Source organism: Paramisgurnus dabryanus, chromosome 17, assembly GCF_030506205.2.
Source record: "Paramisgurnus dabryanus chromosome 17, PD_genome_1.1, whole genome shotgun sequence".
Classification (NCBI taxonomy): Eukaryota; Metazoa; Chordata; class Actinopteri; order Cypriniformes; family Cobitidae; genus Paramisgurnus; species Paramisgurnus dabryanus.
In genome coordinates this window covers 20,192,689-20,210,884 of record NC_133353.1, presented here as the reverse complement: position 1 = coordinate 20,210,884, position 18,196 = coordinate 20,192,689, and the positions used below count along the sequence as shown (strand labels likewise).

At 40.7% G+C, this 18,196-nt stretch overlaps 1 protein-coding gene across 1 annotated transcript in view; it reads left to right on the top strand.

Moving 5' to 3' along the window:
- alk (ALK receptor tyrosine kinase) overlaps positions 1–18,196 on the top strand; it is a 921,668-nt gene that overhangs the window by 841,633 nt on the left and 61,839 nt on the right. Inside the window, exon 11 of the mRNA XM_065288699.2 lies at positions 11,837–11,974. Within this exon, the coding sequence (XP_065144771.1) occupies positions 11,837–11,974 (138 nt within the window). The remainder of the gene's footprint in view (positions 1–11,836; positions 11,975–18,196) is intronic.

Genomic DNA, 18,196 nt, shown 5'->3' with positions numbered 1-18,196 from the left:
ACACTTTTGTCGCTTCATACACTTGCTCAAAGTTTTTTCTTCGCTAGTGTCAACTAATGTCTGAGATTTTTGTAAATTCATCAGATGTTTCTTACTTGTGTATTTTCTTAAACAAAAATTTTTTGTTTTTCAAACTTAGACAGTCTTCATACGTTTGTCTTTCGATAAGTTGTTCATAGTTTTTATGTGGTAGCGTCAACTTATGTCTGAGATTTTGTAAATTCATCAGATGTTTCTTACGTGTATATTTTCTTAAACATTTTTGTTTTTCAAACTTGGTTAGGATTCACACTTTTGTCGCTTCATACACTTGCTCAAAGTTTTTTCTTCGCTAGTGTCAACTAATGTCTGAGATTTTGTAAATTCATCAGATGTTTCTTACACGTGTATTTCTTAAACAAACATTTGCTTTTCAAACTTAGCTAGGCTACACAATTTTGTCTATTCATACACTCGTTCAAAAAATTTTCTTCACTAGTGTCGACTAATGACTGAGATTTTGTAAACTCATCAGATGTTCTTAGTTGTATCTGCACAGACAATATTATACTTATATCAGTCGTCTTGTTTTCTTTTGTAAGTGACAACATATATCTGTGATTGTTTTATGAACACAGTTGGTTTCATTTCTGTAGTTTATGTAACACCTTATCAAACTCTTAAAGGTAGTACTATCTGTTTAAAACAAAAATGCAAAGTGTTTTAGATTTACTTGATAAATCTTTTACATCAAAACAAACTAGGTTAGCAATATGTTTGAATCTGTAACAGGTAATACCACCAATAGCGTGTTGTACATAACAAAGTCTGCAAAATAATAAAGATTGATTAGGTTTTTTTATTTAGTAAACCTTTTAACATAAAGTGGAGAGTCTGTTGTATGTAACAACAAAGATGCGATGAAACAACGCAAAACAAGAGAGGATGCGTTTGTTAAACCACATATAAATTAAGATGCATACATCTACAAATGGGCAATGTTTTTAATCTATTGGTCCCGAATTTAAAGGTTATACGGCCAAACTATTTCAAACATTGCCCATTTGTAGATGTTTGCATCTTAATTTATATGTGGTTTAACAAACGCAGCCTCTCTTGTTTTGCGTTGTTTCATCGCATCTTTGTTGTTTAATAAACATTTTATTGTGTAATAAACACATATTCACAGTTGATTTTAAGATGTCATTAATTTAAAACAAACCCAGAAAATGATATGAAAATGTTTTTAATCGTTTAAAAGTTTCTTAACGGTAGATATGAACACGCATCCGCGTATGTTCTCTATTGTAAACGCCTGAGCGTGATCTAATGGTGTGATCAGAATACTATGTCTGAAAAGATTAAACTTTTATTTAGTTTAAAATAAATAGCCTTTAGTCTAAAGAATGTGTTATTGGCGGCCCCCGGTGGTTTTGGCACAGTTCATTGCTATACCCATGCTGAATATTTCATTAAATAATTTGTTACAAACAAATGCTTTATTTTGACAGAGTGACCATATTACACATTACCACAGCGGTTTTAAAAGACACTAGTTTACAATCAGCCCCCTGCTGTGAATTATCTCAAACACCCAGACGTTCACAGAACAGCTTCTGTTTGCGGCTGATCAGAAAAATATAGCTTATAGTTAAATAGATAATAGCAGATTTAAGTTTAGCGAGTTACAACTAAAATATTTTATTCTTGTGTGACTTTAAAGAAGTCTCTTGACAAAACAAACGTATTATCAAGTTGTATTTATAAGATACACGCATTCAATTCACCTAAAATCTAAAATAATACTTTATTTTTGTCAGAGCAGACAATATAAGACTCTTTGTATAATATACACATATTCACACATCTTAAGAAGCCTTTAATTAAAAATAAACCCCTAAAATGGGGTGAAGACGTCTTAAAAACATTTTAAAAGTTTATTAACGTCAGATATAAGTTCTCTGTCACCATCGGTGCACGTATACACATGTCTTAATCAGAGACTTGGTTAAAGAATCCCCTAAATCTAAAATAAAACTCCTATTTTGCCATAGTTGGCAGAATTACATTTATTAATTTTATTTTAAAATGGCAAATATGAACGCTCACCCGGCGCTTTGTCAGGCACCGCTGGAGAGTGCTCTTTAATATGCGTGAAACTATAGAGCAGGTCATGAAAAGATTCACGGACCTCATGAACCGTTTAAAATTTTATTTAGTTTAGACTTTCGTCTGAAGATTGTAGTATTGACGGCGCCGAAGGTTATGGCTTAGGTCATTGCTTAAACTATACACGTATACAGAATATTTAATTAAATAACTTGTGATGTTACAATCAAAAGTTTTAATCAGAGCCTTGTTCATGATTTGTCTAAATCTAAAATAAACATTTACTTTTTGTCAGTGTAATGGTGAATTATTTGACCAACAATGAGTTTTAGAAATCTTTACTCGTTTACAACACGCACCCGCTGTGAGACACTCAGAGGTGAGACGCGCACGGGCTAGAAAGGAGGGAGGGATGGAGGGGGAGAGAGACGCTGGCGGCAACTGTCAAACACGACCTGTCAAAACACCATCTGTCAAGGGAGTCATAAAACACAATCTGTCAAAACACCATCTGTCAAGGGGTCATAAAACACAAACTGTCAAAACACAATATGTCAAGGGTCATAAAACACGACCTGTCAAAACACCATCTGTCAAGGGTCATAAAACGCCATCTGTCAAGGGGTCATAAAACACGTCCTGTCAAGACACCATTTGTCAATGGTGTCATAAACACAAAGTGTCAAAACACCTTCTGTCACGGGGTCATAAAACACAAACTGTCATAAAACCATCTGTCAAGGGTCATAAAACACAACCTGTCAAAACACCATCTGACAAGGGGTCATAAAACGCCATCTGTCAAGGGGTCATAAAACGCCATCTGTCAAGGGGTCATAAAACATGAGCTGTCAGAACACGACCTGTCAGGGGTGGGGGAGGGGGTCATAAAAGTTTGAGGAGAGGTGGTCCCATATAACTACTCACAGTGTATCTGCAGGTAAGCACTGCAGCTTTTAAATTTGTACAATTGATAACGAATTTATCGTGACGTGAATATTAAAACACGTTATGAGATATCGCCACTGATATTTTTATAAGGAGCATGCAAAAAACATCTCTCTGACACAAAAAAATGTTTATAGTAGGCTACTGACAAGAACAAATCTAATAATAAGCGAGTGTTCGTATCGCGTTAAGATTAAATGGGAAAGCAATAGTGACGTTACATAAATATGGTTTTATTAACTTTTACCTCGCGCCAAAACATTAACAACACAAAACACACTAAATATGAATAAGAAAACAAGTAATAGATTCATGACACCAAATACTGCTGATTTGATCTCATTTCTGACCAGACAGGGCCAACATTAGAGCCAGGGAATCCCTGTCAGAGATGTAGCTCAGAGAGGGCGGTGGTCAGCCGGGCGAGTGAACACTGACGTCCGCTCTCTGATTCTCACGTACCGAAGCTTCCTAAGCAAACATTCAAACAGGCGCCATCTGTTTGCGCGCATGCGCAAAGATCCAACCTATTTTTTAAAACTGAATTTAATTAATTGACATGACTTGGATTTAAAAGACATGCAATTCACTTAAAACCTATTAATATATATTAATTAAAATCAAAAACTTAAAATAAATTGTTAAAACTTGCTTCATTTAATTGGGGCCATAATCATTTTTTTCACTGTAGCTAATAACAAACATTACTTACAAATTGTATATACATGGTAAGTATGTGGTTCAAGTGTAAGATCATGAAAGGTTAGGTTAACACTTACGGTGTACGTGTATGATAACTAATAAAAAACATTACTGATGTGCCATTTTTGTACTCAGTACAGTATTTGTGTCCTTTATTGTACCCTTTAAACTCAAGCATTGAATTTCGTATGCATTTACTTCTGGGAAGATTCACTAGTAGATCCATAGTAACTGCATGGAAACAGATCTGTAAAATAAAGTATTGCATTTTACACAGTTATTACACAGGACCTACCACCTAAGTTATAGCATAGTATAAATGCCACTGTGTGGCAACCCCTGACGTTTCATAAACCCTTAGTGTCACGGTATGTGACTGTGCAGAGATGAGGAGACAACGATGAGTAAAATAATAATAATCTTTAATAATAATAATAAAACAATAAACGGGTCAATAAGCCCTATCACATGTAGGGATGTGCATTTATCTCATTTTTTTCATTTCGATTAATCCATAGGTCTGTAGAACGAGTACTCGATTAACTGGGGGCGGGGCAATCAAAGGGGCGCAGCATACACGTCATGGTGAAAATTACTTTTTTTATTATTAAAAACACTCAAATAAAACTTAACTTTGAAGAAACTATGAAAGAACAATGAACACATGCTAGATTATTAAAGAATTAATGTTTTAAAAAAAAACAGGAATAGCTGCGTGATGAAGTGAAACTAAATAAAGGGTTAATAAACACAAACAGAAGCGCTTTCTATATGATGCACTCTACATAATATTAAGGTGCACGTTGGATAATACATTTATCTTAACAAAATGCAAGACTTTAACTTTACGTTTTCAACTAAGTTATGTACAGAAAGTTAAACTCCCGTTGTGGATGTGCACCATAAACAGCACGCTTTTAAACACGTCCAGTCAAAGCATGCTGATGATGCATTGAACTTGTGACGGCACTGTAGCCTACATTTTGCACCTGACTGACTGTATTTCCGAAAATAACGCCACCCTTTTAAAACGTAGTGCCTTAGTGATGTGAGGTGTGGTCAGCTTCACAGGATCGGCGGGATCAGTGTGTTGCTGTGTATTGCGCGGATTGGCTGGTTTCCGCGCATTGCGCGTGTGCGAGGACTTATCTGTTTGTTTTTGAATCATGCATGGTAACGTTACTGATGTCATACGCCGATCTGCGTAGCTCAACACAACGTCAAACCCGCATCTTTAGACCCAGACCACAGGCGCTTGTAACCAGACACCCAAATAACGCCATAACCACAATAAATAAATAAACCACATAATCATTTTCGTCATCGATCATTGGTGCCATGTTCGAGTACTCGAGCAATTGAGTACTCGTGCCCATCCCTAATCACATGTAACATTGTCACTCTCATATCACATATTACAAGAACAAAGGACCAAGTACAAACCACAGTGTATAAATCCTGTGGAGTTGATGAGGGACTAGATGACAGGTGATGATGATTGACAATGGCAATCAGGTAAGGGAGAGTGGAGAATTATGGAAAACGGAGTCATAGGGACAATGATAGGGGAAACAGACAGGGAGACAGAACAGGATTTATTTTACTTTTCAAGTTAAAGGGGACATATTATGAAAATCTGACTTTTTCCATGTTTAACTGCTATAATTGTGTCCCCAGTGCTTCTATCAACCTAGAAAATGTGAAAAAGATCAACCCAGTAACTTAGTTTTGGTAAACCATTCTCTGCAAGCATGTGAAAAAATAGGTCATTGTAATTTGGCTCTTATTGTGATGTCAAAATAAGGTAATACCGCCCCCTTTATCTGCACTATCCAACCACACCACTGCCATTTAGTTCAGAGAGAAGAGAGGGAAAAGAAGGACTTGACAGCACAATTGAGTTTCAATTACAACAAACCACCATCATTGTGATCAGTGTTTGCACTTCAGCCGCTCATTTGCATTTTTAAATCACACACCCAAAACGGCACACTTTTGCTCGGACCTAGATTAAGACTTAGTTTACATCTTAAAAAAAATCTCATAATATGTCCCCTTTAAATATACATTATAAATAAATCAGTAATCCATTTATTTTGGTTAAGATCAAGGTTAGATTATGTAAGAAATACCTTACTACAGTTTCATTTACCTATCCCTGAGGTGGTTCTAGCAACATGATCTAATACTCAATATACATTAGTTCAAATAATTTAAATATACATTTATTCAAATCATTTGACAATTTTAAGTAAATTATTCCACTGATATCACTGCTTTTACATCTACATGTGTTTTCCTGAGATGTTTTTTCCTTCATATTTCCATCCCTGAATTGTTATTAGAACACCACCAAGTTAATAATTTTGGTAAGAAATGGTCCAAGCCTTCATTAATTGTTAGAAACATCAAAATAATCTAAAATAAAGAAAAATCCCAAATGAGATCGCTTAGGTTACTCACGTAACCCCGGTTCCCTGAAATAACGGGAACGAGCATTGCGTCAGTTGCTGACGCTATGGGGGAAACTCCTGTTTACTCCGCAATTGAAGCCTATTGGTTAACGTCTGTAAAATTTACAGACCTATGGCGTGTGTGCGTGCCATGAGCATGCATGATTAAGCCAAGAGAACCTGCGCTCGTAGGGCAGGGACGTCTAAGCTGTAAAATCTGACAAACGTAGACGGCGAAGACCAGCTGGCCGCGTTGCAGATATCAAAATAGATACCCCTGTAGACCAAGCCCATGATGAAGCCAACCTTACGTAGAGTGGGCTCTAACATATAGGACATAGCTCATTGAGGGGGGCGTGAGCCAGTGTGATAGCTTCAACGATCCATCTAAATAGCCACTGTTAGTAACCGGCATGCATAGTGAGTGATCTGTGAAGCTCACAAACGGCCGATCTGACTATAGTATGCGGCTGAACGGTTCGTAGCATGGGATTATACAGATACCACAATAGTGAGAACCAAGGTGAGCCCTCGAGCGCATCGGGGATGCATATAGGTAATATTATAGTGCACAGGTGGGTGAGCTTCCCAAGCGCCGTAAATGTGTACTGACAAGAAATTGCGCGGGCACAGGTGAACACTTGAGTACATTATGAATGCATATAGATGAATCACAGTGTTATAATGCACAGGCCGGCAAGATTCTCGAGCACGCCGTCATGTGTCCTGATAATAAATTGTGCGCACACAGGTGAACCCCACAGTGCACTGTGAATGCATATAGATAAATCAGTGCACAGAACGCGCTGTGAATGTGTACAGATATAATTGATGAACGTAACGGTGGGTACCCAACACATCGTGAACGTACACAAATGAACAACAATAGTGTGCATGTGTCACAAATGGATAACACAGCTGTGTATACAAGATAAACTTCTCCAAGCCCACCTTTAGTGTATACCGAAATCTTATAGCGTGCATAGGTTAGCTTCTCTAAGCGCACGGTGGACGCATATAATTAAAAAACATATTGTGCATACAGGTGAGCTTACGTGCGCACTTTAATGCAACAAACCCCAGTAGTGCGCAAGGCAGGGATGTCGAAGCTGTAAAATTGACAACGTGGATGATGAGGACCAGCCGGCCATGTCACAAATGTCTAAATGAAAACCTCTTAAGACTATGCCCGAGGTAAAACTAATCCACACATGGAGTAGGTTTAACCACGAGTGAGCATCATTTGTTAAGGGAGGTGATAACTTCAACGATCCATAGATAACCTGTGTTGACAGATGCGCCAGTGAGTGATCTGTGAAGCAGACGTATCTGTCATTCAGGACCTTGGACAGTACCAGAGCGCTGCACCACGAGCACTGTCCGCATCTGAGAAATGACAGGCTTGTGAATTAAATAGAATGGCCGGCTGTAAAAGCGAGGTTCGCTATTATCGCCGCCGTCCGCATCTGAGAAATGACAGGCTTGTGAATTAAACAGAATGGTCAGCCATAAAACCGTGGTTCGGTTTGTCTGCACCGTGGTGGTTTAAGCACAAGATGCATATCACTCTGATTGAACATAGCTTATAAAAGCGATGCAATGAGCTTATAAAGGGGTGACTCGTCAGCTTGTACAGGGGGTGAGATCTCAGCCTGGCTCGGTGAATAATGAAACCACCGTAGTTTGCTCGACCGCATTATCACAGATAACACAGTCGAGAGTGCTGCAGTGCTAAAATCACCCCTTTAATTGGGACTGCATGTACAGTACGAGGTGATTGATATGAGACAAACGGGCGTTCCACTCGCCGAAGGCTGATTGCCGTCGCAAGGCGTGTCCAACTCACAGCAGATGCTGGGCGAGCTCGTAACGATAGCACTTCATGCAGCCATTTGTAACTCAAAGCATAAGCGTCCCGGCCGTCAGCTCGGGGCGAGACCTTTGCTTAGTCAAACTGAAGTGGTCTTATGAACAGAATGCCACGATATTCAGCTTTCTAGGGACTCGTTAGGGGGGTACGTGAGTCCGCCTTAAATGAGATGCCGCGCGTCTGACTGTGAGCGCGCTCTGGTGTTAAGCTTGCTTTCCGAGCGTCATAAACGAAACTCATTGTGGCGGGTAGCAAGCTCACTTGGAGGTTGATATTACCCTTAATTTCTCCAAGTATTGGAGCGGAGGTTTGAGCGTCTTCAGATCCACTGATATAAACCAGCCATCTGACCGAAAAACGTCATAAACCACTTGGCTGTAAGCCTTTGAGTGGCCGTCCAGAGAGGGTGCGATTCAAAAAGCTTGGAGCCATGAAAGGGTCTGAGGCTGCCGTCTCTCTAGGAAGAGAAAATAACAGCCGTAAGACCGTGCTCGCTTGCACTGTCAGTATCGTAGCGGAAAAACCGAGGTGGGCTGCGTGCGAATTACAACAAGAAGCGTCTGAATTATTGTTTAGAATCCAGCCCGGTGTCCCGGGGATGGATCGCCAAACGGCGAGCGTCGATACAATTATGAACGGCGGGCCATGTGTGCGTATATTGACTATTGAAGGCAAAAAAGTGTTTAGAGACACCGTACAGCCGTGGGGTGTCAATACACAGTATAGTAAGCACGGAAATTGCTCTTAGAGAGGAATTCAATACCGTTCGCCACTACAGTGAGGTCACATAACCGACAGTATTACATGTGTATGTTTCTGGATAAACAGAGCACACAAAAAACATTTCAGGGCAGTTCACCCGAGGCACGACTTAACCCTTCCTCTCCCAGACAGTCTGTTCTCTGTCGACGCAGCTATGCTGCGAGTAAGACCAGAGCTTGGCCGTTCAGGTGCACGAGCCTCTGTAGTGATGGTGACCAGAGCGGCTCACAGAGCAAAGCGGTATGTCTAGGTGGTTTGATGTCAGACTGAACCCATCATGCAGAGAGGAAGTCTGCTGTGAGGCTCGTGGTATTGCCGTTTATTAAAAGGGCAGAAAACCCGGGGTATATAAGAAATGTACCAATATTCAGCGCACTGATATAGGGACTGAATAAAGGGAGGTGTTCGGGCCTCAGCATATTATCAAACAAATTCGTTCTGCCTCTGATTCCATCTAAGCCAGAGAGAAATGACAGGGCAGACAAACACTGTGAGCTCTACCAGAGTGACACAGACCCAGGCCGGTTAGGCTCTTATAATAAGTGTTCTTAGTGCTCCAATAGCGGCGTGTTCGCCCTATCGAGCAGACGACCAGGAGGGGAGGGGCGTGAAGCTCTGAGATCGCTGAACACTAGATGGCTGCCCTAGAGGCAAGGAGACGTAAGACCGCATGCTAACTCTAATAAGCTGCCGAAAGAGACCTCGCCACTGAGGAGGGAGCAGCAAGGGACTCCGCAAGCGTAGAGCACGCGTGGCTGTGTTATGACAGAGAACAGGCCCGTGTTTGCTTGTCCTATGCATCTGTCTTAGTTCCACGGCTCCGCCACTTGTTCATCTCGACATGAGAGGAACAGCAGAGGGGAGCATGTTACACAGATAGAACAGCCATGCATCGTATGAGTGGTCTCCACCTGGCGATGCACTTGGAGGAAATTAAAAGGAGCGTGTCAGCTCACTGAGGAACAGCAGGGGGAGCACGTAAAATAGATAGAACAACCGTGCATATGAGAGCGGTCTCGGCGTGGGAGGTCCCAGACCGGCGACGCCCTCGAAGGAAATTCATAGGGGCAGAGAGGCTCACTCGAGCCGCTGTGCTGGAGGCTATTACAACAGCGCCTGCTCCTTTAGCTTATAGCTTTATATTAAAAATATTGATCTTACCGGATGGCCGCAGGGGAGACCTCTTAAGGCATGTTTCCGCTGCACAGGGCTCGTACCACGGCAAGCAAAGGTTATCTTCGGTTCTCAGCCGGAAAGTGGCAGGGGAAGACACTAGGCCTGGATTCCGCTGCAGGGCTTGTGTCGACAGCGAGTAAGGCTTCTTCTTCTTCAGAGCAGCGAGAGGTTCGCGCTGAAGGAGAATGCGAATGAGTTCTGCCGCTCTTTTCCAGACTATTACAGACCATAGTCCCGCCCCTTTCGCGGGCTCGAACGCCATAGGTCTGTAAATTTTACAGACGTTAACCAATAGGCTTCAATTGCGGAGTAAACAGGAGTTTCCCCATAGCGTCAGCAACTGACGCAATGCAAAGTGAACCGTATTGAAAGGGAACTCTATAATATCTCAGTTGTCCGTTCTAGACAGTAAGTAACGTTTAAAGTATTTTGTGTGTAAGATGCTTCTAAGAGGAGACAGAAATGGCCAAAAAAGTCATATATGTCTTCACTAGAGTTTCAGAAGAGATTTTAACAGTCAAAAACTGAGCTCAGATTCTTTAAGTACTGACAATTAAATGTCAACATGAACTGAAATATTTGAGTTAAAGTAAGAGATAAGATCATGTATGAAAACTTTAATGAAATTTAACAGATCTAAACTTTGAAACAGCGGTGTCTGAGCAATAAAATATACATCTGGCATAGTGATAACTGTAATACAGTAAAAAACAGAGGTTTAGCCGAACATTTATAAAAAAAAAACAATTAATATGTGAGCCAATCAGAATTGAGATTTAAACAACACCATTATTGGTAGGACCGCTTCATATCCTGCATGCTGGAGCATGGAGAAGGTATGCCTATACAATATTACCACATAAAAATCCAAGAAGAGATAGAAATGTCAAAACTGGTCACAGAGAGAGAGCAAGCCGACTAATGAAATATAAAAGCAACAGGATAGCTGTGCCTCACATGAAGTTTTGCCAGCCCTGAAACTGATGCTGTGGATAGCCAAAAAATGTGCCATAGAATATTAGCATTTAACACTATAAAGGTATATAGTTCATTCAAAGCCGACCCTAGACATCTGGAGGACCTAAGCAACTTTGTGAGTGGATTCTCTCAGGGTGTTCATAATAACCCATTCACTGTCTCTGCTTTAATGTAGCTATGAACATTAAGGTGTTCTTAATCTTTTTACTTCCCCTTCATGGTGCTTTTTGTCTTTTCTGCTCCAGACAGATACTTTTAAAACATATCCATATATCAAGCCATACAGTGTATACTACTTGTTATACTTTCGAATGGCTTTCGCAGCACAATGATGTTACTCCCCAATTGGTCTGTGCAGAGCTAAGACCAGAGTTAGGAGCAAGGGGGTCCCTAGTGGTTTGGGGCCCTTCGCAGCTTGCATACAGAGGATCGGCTCTGAGTTTAATTGTCTTTATATAATTAATTGATTGCATGTGCATTTACAAGCCCAGCTCTCAACAATTTTCTGTGTGGTTTCATATCAAGCTTTTAAGGTCAATCTATCTGAGACTTGCACGTAATCAGTAAGCAGTCTCATTAGCACATCATTAACATTTTCTGAAATGTGAACGATATATACAAAGATGAGTTCTTTAGTGTGCATATTTAAGTAATTTTCAAAACAAGATGTTGATATCACTACATGCTTTACACAAAGGGTCCAGACATCATCTATTATCCAACAGAAAGTTTATGAAATTGTGTGTTTGAGTTAGCATCCTAGGCTGGCAGTGTTTTAACAATGCCTAGGGCATTCTCTCTGGCTGCAGTGGTGATGTTGAACTGCAACCACATAACGTGTCTTTTCTCTCATCCTCAGCCAATGGAGAATTTCCTCCGGTAGCTCCCACAAGCCCTACACAAGCGTTGTTCACACCAAGCATTGAGAACATCAAGACCACTACCACACTTTATGGAGGGCCCGGAGCATTTTCTCTCCTACCCACGTTGATGGAATGTGAGTTTTATGAAATTGCTTGAAATGTTTGTCTTATTTAAAATAGTTTCCACCCTTTTTATAATGCTTGTTCTTTGAAAATTTGTAACACTTTACAATAATGTTGTTTTTGTTAACAATTAGTTAATGCATAAGCTAACATGAACTAACAATGGATAATACTTCTTTAGGATTTATTAATCTTAGGTCATGTTAATTTACTAATACACTTATAAAATCAAGCATTGTATATTAACTGTTAACATAAATTAATGCAACATGAACTAACATGAATTACTGTCATTTATTAATTATTGTCATTTAATAACATTAACACAAAATAATACATGCTGAAAAACGATATTGTTCATTGTCTGTTCATGTAATGCATTAACTAATGTTTACTAATACAACCTTATTGTACAGTGTTGATCAAATAGTGCCGTACATATTTTACTAACAGTGAAGCCAGAACAGGAGACAAACACACTTCCAAATCCAATTGGAAGTACTGTCCATGTATTTAAAAAGAAACAGGAATGCTTTATGTACCCCAAACACAATGGCACCTAATTCAGAGTCCAGACCACGTAATTCCTTCTGCGCACACTGAAATTGTTGAAATGCTTGAGTACACCAAATATGTTGGACTTCAAATGGATATAGAAGATGAATGTTTATAAACAGGGGCTTACAGAGATACTGTTTTTTGAGGAAGTGCAAATAGAAGAGAAATAAAACTGTGCCATCTGCTGGACTACTGTATTCCTGCATCATTTTCTTAAAATCAATGCTTAAAGGCCATTCACACATTAGTTAAACAATGAATTTCAATTTCCATTTCTATTGACCTAATGCACTGCACATTTTATACAACTTTATACAGTTTTGTTTAAGAAGCTTCCCCTAATGATTTTAATGATCGAGTGTGTTAAATAAGGAATGCATTCAACATGTGCACAGCTGTGAGTCTCCATGAACAAAATTGCATTGCTGGTGTTTTGAATGGTTTTATGAACAAGAAACACCAGGCTAGTGAACAGAATAAGTGTTCTGGTCCACCAATCACACCGGCACATGGTCCACCAATCACACCAGCACACATAAGCTGGAAAGTAATGATGATCTAAACTAGTCTTTTTTCAACAGATTTGCTAGGAAATATGTTTGCATATGACCTCTTTTAAATGACTTTTAAAATTTGTCCCACCAAATGAAAGACGTATCTGTTTGTCCGTAGATGACCTCACACCGATCAGATTTAATAAATCTGAATGAACAGCTAATCTGCTATTTGTCAGAACTCATTATTAAAGTCTCACTCACATAAGGTCCTCTGTGGTGTAAGACAGCTTTGGCAGTAGGCACAATTAAAGCAAATTATTGATCTCCTATAGCTCAACTTGAGTATTACCGTAGTAAAGCCAAGGTCATGGTTTTGATAGGTTTGTTTGGCTGATAATAGGGCAGTTTTCCGGACAGGGTTTAGATTAATCCAGTACTTGGTCTTAGTTATATAAGGACATTTTCAACATACAAAAAACAATACTGGTGTGCATCCTGAGACAAAACAATGGCACTGATATATGTTAAGATATGTCAGTGCAAGATGTTTTTAAATTAAAGCAGTACTTATTTTCAGCATTATTCTCTGTTTGTGAATTGTGCTTCAGCACTGCGATTCTGATCCGATTAATCTGGTTTGAGACAAACGTATGGTTTGTCTGTGATCCCAGAATTAGAGTGATTCTGTCATTGACATGACAGTTAGAACGATGTCCTGCAAGTCACATATCCAAAAAAGTAATCTAAACAAGTGATTTATGGCACTTTTGTTTTGACTAAATGAAAACTTTATGAATAAATACCAGGCCCAGCGCCATGGGGGGCAAAGGGGGTGTGGCCCCCAGAAAGAATTTGTTTGTGTAAACATTCTAGATGGTTAAAACTATTATATTGCTTTTTATTTCTAAATGTTGCTTTTCTTTAAACACATGTGAACAATTCTTGAACATTTCTTAGGAACATCTTAATTTTCTTCTTAAGAAATAGTTTATTCGGAAATAGCCCATAATTTATCGCCTTCCTATCTTCGGCCAAACACAGAATTTATATATAAAAAAATATTATGATTTTAGAATAAAATATTACAAAGCTTTTTTATTGTGATGATACAGCCCTAGGAGAAATTAAAAAAAAAAAAGTTTTACAAAAAAATCTAAACTTTGATGACAGAAACTGACATCATTAGAATCATCAAATAAACTTTTTGTAAATCCAGTCTGAGCTTACTTTATTTCTTTCTTTCATTCTCCCGACTTCTTCGTACGAAGAGTACTTAGACGTCTAACATTTGTTGATTTCTCCCTTTGTTATCATGGAACCTCATTTTGGCTAGTGAAGCCCAGCTGAATAGGGGAGTTTGCCTTGTGCTGACTCAAACCTTTAGGGCTATGAAGAGATGTTCTTCTGTCAGATCAGCTTCCTCGCCTTTGTCTGCTTGATTACTTCCTCTGACTTTGTCTGCGTGATTGCTTGTCTGATAAGAAAAAAGAGTCGGACAGCTAACCTCATGATAGACTGAGTTACGCCACTCAGCTTCCGATGACTCAGTCATTCATTTCTACCAATCAAACATTCGAGAGCTTTGATAAAAGGAAGTTCTATAAGAAAATAATTTGTGTTATTTGACCGGCACAGAGAACATCTTACAACTCAAACCTATAATGTTTGCTTTAAATCTAATTACATGTCTCTAGGTCAGCGTTTCTCAAAGTGTGGGGCGGGCCCCACTGGTGGGGAATAGGAACATTACAAGTGGGGCGTGACAAATGGGAGGAAATTTGGTCATTTTTGTGCCCATCTCTATTCATTCTTTTAATCATTGACCATACACTCAAAATGATACATTTAAATATAAGCCTAACTTAAAACAACATCAGACTGTGAAGAAAATGTCACGCGGAACCATAGTCTACAAGAATGAATTAATGTCAGAATTGAAGTGGAACAAAAATTTTAATGTGGAGAGGCGTTATAGGCAGTAGCGGGTATAAAAGTTAACAATGGATACGTTTGTGACAAGGAATGGAAACTGGAGATTCTGTACCAGCAAAGAAAACCAAGACAGACAGTCGACCCAATCAACCAAAACGCCAGCCGAAAAGAAAGTATGATGACTTTTGTGAGAGACAAAATGCAAACACAGTTGCATTATTATTATTTACTTTAAAACAAAGTTTTTTTTCGCATTTGCACATTTGTTTTTTTTTTCGCGTTTCTCTATTGAAAGTGTTTAATGCTGTTATTTTTTTAAATATGATGGGATTAAACAAATTTTAACAGTTAAAATTAAATTAAAAACTACTCGATCCCTTTTGTCGGGGAAATTGGGGACAGGTGGGGCTCGGAACCCTTCCCTACCTCCAAAGTGGGAAATGGCAGAAAAAGTTTGAGAAACACTGCTCTAGGTTATATCCCTAGCACAAAAAAGGCTGTTCCCTTTCAGTTGGTCACTATGACATCACGTTGTGGCTGTCGAATTGGGAACCGCTTCACGGAGACCAATCTACTTCGAGAAACTAACAAAACTCCAATGAAGTTGGCATGCAGGTATTTGCATCTGCTGGCGCTGCCCCGCCCTGCGGGTATTTAATGCGGAGCATTGTGCATTACCAATCAGCTTTATTTTCTTCGAAAGCCAGCAGACATCTGCTCTTGAGAAGCCATCTGCGAGGGCAAGTCTATTTTGGATTTGTGTAGACTAGTGTCGGTTTGCCTTTCAAGTCAAGTGCTGCCAAGGGTACAGCAACAAAGCTTGTGAAGGATGACCTCCGTATAACAACACTGAACCAGTCCGATGGTTCGTCCAGCAGCCATCAGCGCCCTGATCCATCGTCAGCAGAGGTTCCGATGGAGACGAGCGGCCCATGTTCTAGGGTGTCCTCGCTCTCTGTCGGGACTCCACTCGAGACGTTGTCCAGTGTAACATCGGAGGGGGGGTGTCAACCTTGGACGCCGATCCAGATCCGCTCCCTCCTTCGGGTAGGGTTGCGGAGCCTGCATTTGATCCCGAGATGGAAGCCATCCTCGCTCGGGCGGCAGTTGGTTTGGAGTGGACTGAAACTCCCCCACCCAAACCATCCCGCCTCACCGACTAGTACTTCGGGGGTCCTCTCCCCCTGTACCTTTCTTACCCAAGGTGCATGAGGAGTTGATGCAGTCGTGGAAAACCCTGACCATCCTACTCTCCCCTCACGGGCTTGTAAGCAGTCATCCGGTCTGACCGCATGGCATTGCTGCAGGTTCATCAGGCCAAGGCTCTGAGGGATCTGCACGAGGGAGGTCACAACCAATCAGCCTTCACAGATCTCCATGCAGCTAACGACTTCGAAAGTCACCGCACGTGCCGTTGGTTGTGCTATGTCCGGTCTGCTGACTTGCCTGAATACATTCAAGAGCAAGTGTGCAGTCCAGTTGAAACATTTTCCGAAGCTCCTGGGGCATATGGCAGCAGCAGCGGCCATTACTCCGCTTAGGCTGCTCCATATGAGACCGCTTTAGCGTTGGCTTCACAACCGAGTCCCGAGAAGAGCGTGGCTTTGCGGCATTCACAGTGTTATCATTACACCTGCATGTGGTCGCACTTTCACTCCATGGATAGATCGCTCGTTTCTCCGGGCCGGCGTGCCTCTGAGACAGGTCTCTAGGCATGCAATACTATGCACAGATGCCTCCTAAATGGGGTGGGGCCACGTACGACGGGCTTGTGGCTTTGGGGTCCGGACGACAGCCCAGCTGCATTGGCACATAAACCTGCAAGAAATGCTCGTCGGCTGGATATCTTGCGCTCACCGTTTCAGCTATGAGTTATGAGGCAAAGACGTATTAGTACCCACAGGCAACACTGCAACTGTTGCATATATCAATCGCCAAGGTGGTTTCTCTCACTAGATGTATTCTCTGTAAACCTGTGTTAGGCTAGGCGCCCACATTGTGTCACCTACTCGGGGTTCCTATGTGTGTATAGTCCATGGGGTTTAAATCCTCCACGTTTTCCCTTAGCAGAGCCCCGTCATACTATTAGGGCTGTGCTGATTAATCGTGCAAATGCGCGTTTTCTCAATGAATGAATTTGAATGAATTACGGTGAAATGCCGCCACATCCAAAAGCCAGGGGGCGCTCTCGTGTAGAAACGCCATTTGTGCCACAGAAGAAGTAGTATACCAAACACTATTCCAGGAAATGTCTAAAGGAATATTTTTATCGCTGTTCTTCAGATTGTTTCAGGTATTTTCATGATAATAAAAATATTTTGAATGATTGTGTTTGGCGAGTGTTGCTTTTTTAAATGCACGTTATAAACGACTCAAACTCATAGTGATTTTAGATTGATAAGGACTTCCTACTGATCACAGAGCCGAAGTACACGCACAAAGTGTGCATGAAACACAGAATCGGACCCCTGCGATTCAGTATCGATTCAGTATACTATATACTGTTTAGAGATCTCTCTATGAGCAACCTGTCGGTTGTTTCATACTCTATATGTCATCCAGTTAAACCTTCTTAGGGGATGGCTTCCGTAGTGTGCCTAGTTCCGCCCAGTCTGGGTTGCTTCCCCAGTTCGCTGGTTCACTATCGTGGGTTAAGGAACAGGTAGTGACCAGACTTCTGCACTAACCCGTAGGTTCCGCCCCCTACATTGAGGGCAGAGGGCTTCTGCATGCAATAGAAGGGTCTAGCTGCAGTGGCGCTTTGGTAGGCTTTTCCAATTCGATTGAAAGGGAATGTCTTGGTTACGTATGTAACCCTTGTTCCATGAAGGAAGGGAATGGAGACGTCACATCCCGTCGCCATAGTTTTCTGTTCCACTGCTGTTACCAAGCCGGGCACTGATGCTCAGCTTTCTCAGCAAATAATATAGCTGATCTGGTAATGCACCTGCTTCGCATTGAATACCCGCAGGTCAGCGCCAGCAGATGCAAATACCTGCATGCCAAGTTCATTGCCGTTTTTTTAGTTTCTCAAAGTAGATTGGTCTCCAAGAAGCGGTTCTCAATTTTTCCTTCACAACGTGACGTCTCCGTTCCCTTCCTTTAGGGAGCAAGGGTTACATACGTAACCGAGACGTTATTTCAGTGTTGGTTTATTTGTCTAGCATATTTTAGGTAGGAATTTTAGGCTTTGAATCCTTTCAGACTTTAGGATAAAGGCCAACCATATGTCTTATCTTAAAATAC